The 10,922-nt window shown below is 45.4% G+C and overlaps 2 protein-coding genes across 5 annotated transcripts in view; one reads left to right on the top strand and one right to left on the bottom strand.

The window, feature by feature from the left end:
• The first annotated feature begins 6 nt into the window (after positions 1 to 6).
• Exoc8 (exocyst complex component 8) lies at positions 7 to 4,856 on the top strand. The gene has a single exon (XM_015504362.2). It carries the CDS (start codon positions 149 to 151, stop codon positions 1,736 to 1,738), a length of 1,590 nt encoding a protein of 529 aa, XP_015359848.2. The 5' UTR covers positions 7 to 148; the 3' UTR covers positions 1,739 to 4,856.
• Positions 4,857 to 10,430: 5,574 nt separating this feature from the next.
• Gnpat (glyceronephosphate O-acyltransferase) overlaps positions 10,431 to 10,922 on the bottom strand; it is a 31,713-nt gene continuing 31,221 nt past the window's right edge. For all 4 annotated transcript variants that reach the window (XM_015504324.2, XM_048800364.1, XM_048800365.1 and 1 more), the window contains one exon: positions 10,431 to 10,689. In XM_015504324.2, the coding sequence (XP_015359810.1) occupies positions 10,646 to 10,689 (44 nt within the window). In that variant the 3' untranslated portion in view covers positions 10,431 to 10,645. The remainder of the gene's footprint in view (positions 10,690 to 10,922) is intronic.

Raw genomic sequence — 10,922 nt, 5'->3', positions numbered from 1 at the left:
GGGCGCCTCGCGCGAGGGCGCTGGCGAGGAGGGCAAGCAGCGCACGCTCACCACGTTGCTGGAGAAGGTGGAGGGCTGCAGGCACCTGCTGGAGGCGGGGCAGTACCTAGTGTACAACGGGGACCTGGTGGAGTACGAGGCGGACCACATGGCGCAGCTGCAGCGCGTGCACGGCTTTCTTATGAACGACTGTCTGCTGGTGGCCACCTGGCTGCCGCAGCGGCGCGGCATGTACCGCTACAACGCGCTGTACCCGCTGGACGGCCTGGCGGTGGTCAACGTCAAGGACAACCCGCCCATGAAGGATATGTTCAAGCTCCTTATGTTCCCCGAGAGCCGCATATTTCAGGCGGAAAACGCCAAGATCAAGCGCGAGTGGCTGGAAGTGCTGGAGGAGACCAAAAGGGCCCTAGGTGAGAAGAGACGGCGGGAACAGGAGGCGGCTGCTGCCCCGCGAGGGCCACCACAGGCAACTCCCAAGGCTGGCAACCCGTTCGAGGAGGACGACGATGAAGAACCAGCGCTTCCTGAGGTGGAGGAGGAGAAGGTGGACCTCTCAATGGAGTGGATCCAGGAGTTGCCCGAAGACCTGGATGTTTGTATTGCCCAGAGGGACTTTGAGGGCGCAGTGGACCTGCTGGACAAATTGAACCACTATCTGGAAGATAAGCCCAGCCCACCTCCTGTGAAAGAACTCAGGGCCAAGGTGGAGGAGCGGGTGCGACAGTTAACCGAGGTGCTGGTATTTGAGCTTTCCCCAGATCGCTCATTGAGAGGTGGTCCCAAGGCCACTCGAAGGGCAGTTTCTCAGCTGATCCGGCTTGGCCAGTGCACCAAAGCCTGTGAGCTGTTTCTGAGGAACAGGGCAGCAGCGGTGCACACTGCCATACGCCAGCTTCGAATCGAAGGAGCCACTCTGCTCTACATTCACAAGCTGTGCCATGTCTTCTTTACCAGCCTTCTTGAGACAGCGAAGGAGTTTGAGACAGACTTTGCAGGCACTGACAGTGGCTGCTACTCTGCCTTTGTGGTCTGGGCAAGATCAGCCATGGGCATGTTCGTGGATGCTTTCAGCAAGCAGGTGTTTGACAGCAAGGAGAGCCTCTCGACAGCTGCAGAGTGTGTGAAGGTGGCCAAGGAGCACTGCCAGCAGCTCGGGGACATCGGGCTGGACCTCACCTTCATCATCCATGCCCTGCTGGTGAGAGACATCCAGGGGGCCTTACACAGCTACAAGGAGATCATTATCGAAGCCACCAAGCACCGCAACTCTGAGGAGATGTGGAGGAGGATGAACCTGATGACCCCCGAGGCTCTGGGGAAGCTCAAGGAGGAGATGAGAAACTGTGGGGTCAGTAACTTTGAGCAGTACACTGGCGACGACTGCTGGGTGAACTTGAGCTACACGGTGGTGGCCTTCACCAAGCAGACCATGGGCTTCCTAGAGGAGGCGCTAAAGCTGTACTTCCCAGAACTGCACATGGTTCTCCTGGAGAGCCTGGTGGAAGTCATCCTGGTCGCCGTGCAGCATGTGGATTATAGTCTGCGTTGTGAGCAAGATCCAGAGAAGAAGGCATTTATCAGACAGAATGCGTCCTTTCTGTACGAAACAGTCCTCCCCGTGGTGGAGAAGAGGTTTGAAGAAGGTGTGGGGAAACCTGCCAAGCAGCTCCAAGACCTGAGGAGCACATCCAGACTCATCCGGGTGAACCCTGAGAGCACGACTTCCGTGGTCTGAGGATTCTGTTTCGTGATGCTTCAATGTGGCTTGTGTGTCATTTATATTTATGTTAAGTTACATTAACGTATTCCTTATGGTCTCAGTGTGAAAATGAAAGGTACCTCTTAGACTAAATCAAAAGAAGAAAGAAAATATGCTCATTGAAGCACAAATGAGAAAAGTACTAGAATTATTAAAATGTATACCATGCTTTCCTTTTAAATTATGGTAATTCCTTAATGAATGTATGTTGCTGTAGTACTTCAGCTTGTCTTTTGAATCAAAACACTCTGTACATTATGCAGCATGGAGAAATGAGGTCTGTAAAGACAGAGTTCAAGGATGTTGGAAGTGTCCCAGTTCACTAGAATGTTAGGTTTCTTAAAGGGTACAGTGCCATATAAAACACCCTGCCTCATGTACTTCTCCCTTTTAAACTGTAATGAACAATTTGGGGGAAAGAAAGGAGTTGGGAAATTAGTTTTAGAGAAAATTTTAGTCACAAGACTTCTTTCTTGGAACTAGCTCATGTGTGGATGTCAGACACTTCCATCCTTACAGGGTACCAGAAGCAGCTTTATAAAAAACATTTGTACATTCCCAAGTTTGTAATTTGAGCTGATTAATTTGAGTTGCTGATTAGCCGCTTTATAATATTTGGTTGGGGAGCATTTACTTGGAAATCTAAAAGACCATGATAAAAAAATTTTTTCAACACATTTTGGATTGTGTGAAATTCCAGCTGAAGCTTTTTTGTCTTTGTCATATTAAATAAAGTACTAACAACAAAATACACACTGAGGAACCTGGCAGCAGTCAGTGACTTGAGACTTCTCGCTCCTTCAGTGTAGCTTAGAGTGGCTCCGTGTTCAGGCAAATGGAAAAGTTTCCACCAGGATATTTATTTAGCAAGGTAAGGTGGTGCACACTTGTAATTCCAGTGATTTGGGCGTCTGAGGCAGGAGGATTCCGAGTTCAAGGTGAGCCTGGGTAATTTAGTGAGACTTATCTTAAAAAATACAACCGGCTGGGGATGGGGTCTGTGGTAAAGCATCTGTGGGTTCAGTCCCCCATACCATACCAAAAGGAAAAAATCTGACAATACAGATTTTTTTTTTTTTTTCCTTTTGGTACCAGGGATTGAACTCAGGGGCACTCAACCCCTGAGTCACATCCCCAGCCCTGTTTTGTATTTTGTTTAGAGACAGGGTCTCAGGATCTCTGAGTTGCTTAGCACCTCGCTTTTGCTGAGGCTGGCTTTGAATTCTTCCTTTCTCAGCCTCCTGAGCCGATAGGATTACAGGTGTGCACCAGCATGCCTGGCACAGATTTTTTTTTTTTTAATTCTGTTTTTTGTAACAAAGTAGAGAACAAAGTTGAGATTGGATATGCCCAAAGCACAGGGAAAAGAGACCCTGTGTAACTTCAGAATGATACGCACTGCATTTTCTTGTTTTATTTTTTATTTTTATGGCCTTTGTTTTTTAAAGGCCCTCAGATTCACCCCCTCCCTGCCTTTTAACGCAGAGGCACCTAACCACTACATCCCCAGCCCCTTTTATTTTGGGATAGTGACTCACAAAGTTGCTGAGGCTTGCCTTGAACTTGCCACTCTGTCTTAGCCTCCCAAGACACTGGGATTTACAGGTGTGCACCACCACACCCAGCTAAAGGATCTCAGATTATAATGCTTACTTCAGATTGTTTAGTAAAACAAAAAACTAAAGAAATGCTTCTGTGGTGTGTTGATCATATATATATAATACTTCTCCTGTTTTAGAGAAATTGTGTTTGCTGAGACTCATTTTTTTTCCCCCTAGCTTCTAATTGTGATTTTTGTCCCTAAGTCTTGTTTCTCATGCCCAAGATTTCCACAGGTCATTCATCTGGATAAATGGTGGTGTTGAAGCTGAAGATTGTGTGAAACCTAAACATGATCTGAAGAGTGGCTCAGAGCTATAACACTCCTTGACCTAATAGCTCAAAAGCCAAAACAGCACAGTTTTCTTTTTAGCTATCCATATTTAAAAGGCCGGAAAGTAGCAGAGTTACAGATTGTCTCTCATTAGTTTTTTTTTTTTTTTTTCTTTTTTTTTTTTCACATAACTTGGGATTTTCTAGATAACCATAACTGGATATATCAGCTGAACAGGCAGTTATAATTTCTTTTTTAAACATCACTGGAAACTTGAATTTTATAAAATTTTGTGATTATTATGTGTCATTTAGTTTCTGACATATAGTATAAAACATACTATATAAATATGTGACACTGGGTCTGTAAAATACTTTTGAAATGGAAATTTATCTTATGGTATGAATTGTGAATGTGTATTCTCATACATAAATGGTTGCTTCTTCATCTGCTTTTTAAAGCTGGAATTTCAGAATTTTCTTTTGCAAAAGTCTGTGTGCTCCTCAATCTGCATTGTAGCTGGAGGAAGTATGCTTCTGTGAATCAACTGGCATGGGAGGTGGACTAAAGCCACTAGGGTGGTAATGCACCTTTGTGCCCAAACAGAACAATTCAGGTTGTATTCCTCAGAGTGCAGCCAGAGTGCCCCTGTTCTTTGGTTTCATTTGATTTCAAAATAAGTTCTAAAAATTGAATGAATTTAGAGATTGTCCAGAAAGATGCACCACTGTGGACTACCATCTCTTGTGTACTTTGAGCATACCTGTCACTGAACCTGGGATCACAGATTGATTGAATTAATTGTTGGGAAAAAGACACCCTTGGAATTAAGTCTCTTTTGATTAAAGCCTCTTTTCATGTAAGTGTTAAAAACTTACTTATTTTTATACAAAACACTATCTATAGTTTAATTATCAGTATATGTATCTTCAACTTGGCATCTTACTGAGGATTGGAAATCTGGAACTTCACATGTAGTATAAAATCCGTATATGCATTTTGCTTTTGATATGCTGTGATATTAGAAAATCTTAAGTGTTTTATAAAATAAAGCTTAAAAATGTGCCTACACTGGATAAAATTGATAATCCAATGTTATATGTATTTTTCTTTAATTGGGATTTAATATGTTCTTTTAACTATTCTTTGTTGTTTTTATTTTCTATTTATGTGGGAGGACCGAAAGCTGTTAGCTAATTTAAATAAACATTCTGCTGTCAAGAGTTGTGAATAAATTGGATCTAAACATTTTAGGATTCCCTTGTGGGAAGTTTCAGATGTACAAAATGTGAATTTACTCTAAAAAGTAAGTTTTATGCTATCTGCACATTCCTGAATGAAGAAAGTGTAACATAGGCTACAAGACGTAGGAACTAAATTATAAGGTTCTACTTTTAAAGTAAAATGCAAGGCAGATGTGGTGGCACACACCAGTAATCCCAGCAACTTGGGGAACTGAGATAGGAGGATGGCAAGTTCAAAGCCAGCCTGCACAACTTAGTAAGATCTTGTCTTAAATAAATAGGGCTTGGGATGTAGCTCATGGTACAGTGCTCCTGGCTTCAATATCCAGTACCAGAAATAAATAAATAATAAAATAATATGCAGACAGTGAGGACACCCACATTTAAAAGAATTGAATGCTATGCTTTGTGATAACTGAGGGTGGAGAGGGCCCTAAAGACTGGAAAAGAAAATGAGATGCTTAGCTGTGTGCAGGGGGATGCTGAGGAGGCAGGGGGAAGTGTAAGTCTGAGTGGGAAATTCTCATGGGGCCCTGACATTTGAGCTGGTCCTTGGAGAATGAAGGAGAGGTGGACCTGCAAAGTAAAAAGAAGGCCATGCCAGGAGCAAGCCCTTCAACAGTGCGATTGTCCTGCAAAGAGGCTGCTTACTGAGGAGGCTTCCTAGAAGGGTATATCCATGCAGGTGTGGGATTCCAAGCCGGCATCTCTGACAAAGCCTCCAGAAACCCACTCCCAAGAGGTGGCCCTTGGTAAAAGATCCACGTGTCCAGAAACCCCACTCCCAAGAGGAGGTGGCCCTTGGCAAGAGTTCCACGTGTGTTTTCCCTAAAATTGGATTATACTGTGCAAGCAGCTCAGCATCTTGCTTTCATTCACATAACAATTCAGTTTTGTTTTTTGGTACTGGGGATCAAACCCAGGGCCACACTTTACCACTGAGCTATATCCCAGCCCTTTTAATTTTTGAGATAGAATCTTGCCAAGTTGCCCAGGTTGGTTTTGAATTTGCCGTCTTCCTGCCTCAGCTCCTGAGCTGCTGGGATAATAGGCATGTGCCACCACGCCTAGCTACAATTCAGTATTTTTTTGGTGAGGTGAGGTGGGGGTACTGGGAAGTGAATCCAGGGGCACTAACCATTTAGCAACTCAGCCATATCCCCAATCCTTTTGGTATTTTATTTAGAGACAGGGTCTCACTGAGTTACTTGGGGCCCAGCTAAATTGCTGAGACTGGCTTTGAACTTAAGATCCTCCTGCCTCAGCCTCTCAAGCTGCATAAATTATAGGCATGCACACCCAGCTACAATTCAGGTTTTGTTGTGTGTGTGTGTGGTGCTGGGGATTGAACCCAGGGCCTTGTGCATGTGAGGCAAGCATTATACCAACTGAGCTATATCCCCAGCCCTGCAATTCAGTATTTTAAAAATATTTTTATTTTGTTTATTTATTTTTATGTGGTGCTGAGGATCGAACCCAGTGCCTCACAAGTGCGAGGCAAGCACTCTGCCACTGAGCCACAACCCCAGCCCATACAACTCAGTATTTTTAAGACATTATCTCACATCAATGCTATAGCTGTACCTTACTGGAGGGGTTTTTGTTTGCTTTTGTTTTCCTGTGATGGCTTGGTCTTCAACCAGAGTGATAAACTATAATTTTGCATTTTCCAGTTACTTTGGAGCAGCCCCTCTGTTGGCTCAGCAGCACTGCCAGGATCTCCCCCAGACACCTGCCTCCTTCTGAGTTCAGCTGGGCCATGATGGAAAGCAGGACTCTTCCCCCTCCTGCTTCCCTTCATCCTCCCACCAGAGAGTGGAAGCATTCAATGTGGGGCAGAAAGTAATTTTAATGTCACCTTCAACTTTGATCATGTTTTTTCTCAGTTATCAAACTCTGACCTGCTTTAGGTCTCCTGCATGGTTCAACCTGGAATCTCTCTTTCCTGTTACCTGGACAATTCTCTCCTTTTTCTGTTAGACTCCCCGCTTTAGACAACATCTCTTTCCACTGGTTTTCCATTTTAGTTAGGCCCATCTTTACAGATGTGGAGAAAATTAATATTTTAGACCCTGAATGTTTAAAAATATTTTTCTACTCTCTTGGTTCTCTCATAGTTAAGCTGGATATAGAATCCTAGGTTGGAAATAATTTCCCCTTAGGATCATCTTGAAAAGCATTACTCCATGGTCTTCTAGTTTCTAAAGTTGCTTTCAAGTCAGATTCATTCCGTTTCCTGAACAACTATTTGCTTTCTTGAAAAGTTTTTAACATCTCTCTGTGTAAGTCCTGAAGTGTCAGGTGGAGTGGCTTTCTAGTCCTCATTCTGGGTCCCTAGCAGACCTTTCAATAGATGTGCACCTTCAGTGCTGGGACATGTTCTTGCATTGCTTCCTTTTACTGTGGGGCCTGGTCTTCAGACAACTTTTATTATTGGTCTCTCCAGAACATGTCTGCTGTCTTCTGGAAGGACAGCAGCTGCCTGGGTGGGTGTTATGGTTTGGACCATAAGCCTCCCCTGAAGGCCTGGTCCCCAGCCTGTGGTGCTACTGGCAGGTGGTGGAGCCTTTGCAAGGAGGCCTGGTGAGCAGAGGTTAGGCTACTAGGGACATGCCCCTGAAGGAACCTTTGGGACCTCAGTCCCTCCTCTCTTTGCTTCCTGGCCACCAGGAGGCCAGCAGTGTGGACAGAAACTGCTGAAACCACGAGTCTGAACAAACCTCTCCTCCTCGTGAATTGTCTCGGTGTCTGACACGGTGGCAGAAGGTTAACACAGTGGGGGAGTGGGCATCTCTTTCAAATGTTGCCATCAGCTACTTCTTGCATGGACTTAGTACTAAAGTGGCATTTCAAATCAGTGAGGAAATTAATGATTCAATATTGTGACAACTTCCTAATTATTTGTATGAAAACTGAAACCTGACATCAGGGATTTTTTTTAATATTTATTTTTTTTAGTTATAGGTTGATACAATATCTTTTATTTATTTTTTATGTGATCCTGAGGATCGAACCCAGTGCCTCACACATGCTAGGCAAGTGCTTTACCTCTGAGCCACAACCCCAGCCCCCTTTTTTTTTTGTTTTGAATGCAGGGACACTTTATAGCTAGCCCCCCCTTTTTTTTTTTTTTTTTTTACTTTGAGACAGGGCCTCACTAAATTGCTGATGCTGGCCTGGAACTTTCGATCCTCTTGCCTCAGCCACCTGAGTAGGTGGGACTTCAGGCACACACCACTGTGTCCCCCTGTGAGGCAGAGGCTCTGAGAGTTTCAGTTGACCTTACAAGGCCACACAAGGCTTGTGCACATCACCTCCATCTTTGGATGGCTCCCCTTTTCACTTGAACTGTTTTGAACTTTCATCTTTTCCAAGGCTAGGGATATGCAGTGGTATCCTCTCACTATGCTGTGTGTGCACAGCTCCAGCCAGCCCCACAATCTCAAGGGGTCACACCAACACTGCAAGGCAATGTGCTGCCAAGGTGGTCAGCAGATGGGGTGCACTCAGTGAGTATCTTCAGTTAGGATATTTTCAATGTAACATTGTAGGCTAAGCTTCTATATGTGGCAGAATTGTTTTGAACTTGGTCCAGCTCCAGACTGTGCTTTCTCGGTGACTACATCATGCTGTAGCGTGAATGGGAGATAATCTTGGAAAGCCAGGTGCTTGGGGCCTTACTTCAAAGCAGTGGCAGCTCCAGAGTGTATAGCAGGAGGCAGGAGAGGGGCCGAGGGTCAGCTCTGGGCTTGGCTGTGGGTGCATGCAGGCATGCATATGGGTGCTAGAAGCAGCTAGTCTTAGGGAAGGCTTTTACTTGGAGTGTCTTGTGCTGGATGACAGTGAGTGAGTCCTCCAGACCATCTGCTGGAAGCTCAAAGCCTCATCTCTTTTCACTGCAAGTCCCTACCTCTGCCATTGATTGCTTGCCTGGCTCTAATGCCAAAGCTCACTAGGAGAAAAACCTAGCTACTTGGACCCAAAACTCAAGGCTTCATCCAAACCTGTTCACAAAGTGGCCTAAAAGTAAGCAAAGATCATCTGAGTCTTCAACATGCACCTGTCCAAGTGTCATGGAAAAGAAAAGCAGGTAATCAAATTTGGCATCGGGGACTTTTCCACTGCACAGTCTCCATGGCAATGACCAGCCTGGGTCCCAGCACTCCTGCAGCACTGGCCCCCGTGCTCCCTGAAGGCAGCAGCTTGGTGCCACCTGGCCGTGCACCAAGACGTCATCAGCCAGGCACTGCTGAGTTGGCTCCACACTAGTGCGTGGCCTGGTACAAGGGACCTCCAATGAGGAAGCAGAAGCAGCCTGGCTGCTGGGAATATGTGCACATCACAGGGGAACTTGGTCGCAGGGAGTACTACACCTTATTTTGAGCTTTCCAGTGGTTTTCCTTGGCACTTCCAACCCAAATGTCTTAGAGTTGACCCTGCTGCTGCTGACTGAACTGTATCCCCCCACTTTGCACGATGAAGCTCAGATGAAGGTGCCTATACTAGGGGGTGGTTAAAATTAGATGTGGTTGGGAGGCTGAGGCCCTCATGGTGGCCTTAGTGATCTCATTAGCTCATTCAAACACATAAGGAGATGGCCGCTGAGGGAGGCCTCAGAATGGACATGCACTGTTAGCATCTTGACCTTGGACCTCAGTCTGGAAAACTACAAGAAATGTCTGTGTTGAAGCCACCCAGTTCATGGCATCCTGTTCCAGAAGCCTGAGCTGACAAAGCATCTTTCTCTTGAATTTCACTATCCAGGACTCACTCTAGTCCCCCGATCTTCTTTTAGGTCCTCCAGAACCTCCCCAGGACTATCCACTCCCTATTCTCTCTGCACACGCCATTCTACTCTCCCCGTCTATCCTCAAAACCCAGCACCTTGGAGAGCTGACAACTGTTCAACAACTCAACCTACAAGTCACCTCAGAGTGGCCACCTGCCAAGGTCCCAGTGCTCAGCCACAGTACTCCAAGCTTCCTCACACAGTATCTCTTAGTTGCATGTAGCTTTGACTCATTCATTTTGTTAAGGCTCTGGGTAGTAAAGTTTAAAGTAAGCTAGCCAACTTATTCTCTATGATTGTGACCACTGTACATATTTGAGGCAACTGGAATTAAAGCAAGCAGTAAGACGGAGGCTGAGTGTCCCTTCACTACAGTATGTGGAACCGGAAGTGTTACTCCTGACGAGAGGTCATGCAGACTGCCCCAAGTCTAAATGCGAACTGCCTTTATGTTCCATGTGTACCTGACATCCTTGCCTGAGGCAATTTCACCACGGTTTTTAGTGTCACCTGTGTTTTGACTACAACTCCTCCTATGAGGTCAGGTTTGGAATTCTCTTGGTGTTAGGTTGGTGCTCAAGAAACTTCAGATTTCTGGACTAGGGACATTCAGCTGACACACCTTCTTCACAGTTTTCTTCTAATAGCCAGAGCCTTTGATGTCAATATGGTGCTTCAACCCAGAAGGCAATGTAAAACTGAGCACATGTGGGGACTAAGAAGTGTTTGTGACATAGAAGCTGAACTTTGCTTTCCCAAACATGTTTTCAAAAGACGTTTATTTTAAACACAAGCAGAGCTAGATTTACAAATGCCTTTTAACCGTGTGGCGGGGAAGATTACACTGACTGCTTACACTGATCATTTCTTCCTTTCCACGGAGTCTCTACTCGTAAAGTCTTGTGGAGCATGAGGTGTGTCTTCCTTTACACCCATGTTGGCAGTAGTCCTTTACAACAATAACTGTGTGATGACCATTAAAGTCTTGCAGCTGTTGGTTTTCCTATCGGTGTCTTACAACCTGATATAAACAAAGAGCTCGTGAAATGACACGGACTTTGCCCTTTCTCATACAACTGTGTCTTAAGCTACTGCCCAACAGGGATACCCAACACTGTGCAGAGCTGTACAGGCCAAGTGCATCAATGGGGTGCCAGTCCCCTCTGCAGGAGGTGTGGCCAGTGTGGCAGGGCCAGATGCAAGAGCTGGCCACTGGTCCCCACTATTAATAAACTGATTGTCGTCCTCGCAGAT

Source organism: Marmota marmota, unplaced genomic scaffold (assembly GCF_001458135.2).
Source record: "Marmota marmota marmota unplaced genomic scaffold, marMar, whole genome shotgun sequence".
Classification (NCBI taxonomy): domain Eukaryota; kingdom Metazoa; phylum Chordata; class Mammalia; order Rodentia; family Sciuridae; genus Marmota; species Marmota marmota.
The sequence above is the reverse complement of the archived record's forward strand: the minus strand, read 5'-3'. Positions and strand labels throughout refer to the sequence as shown.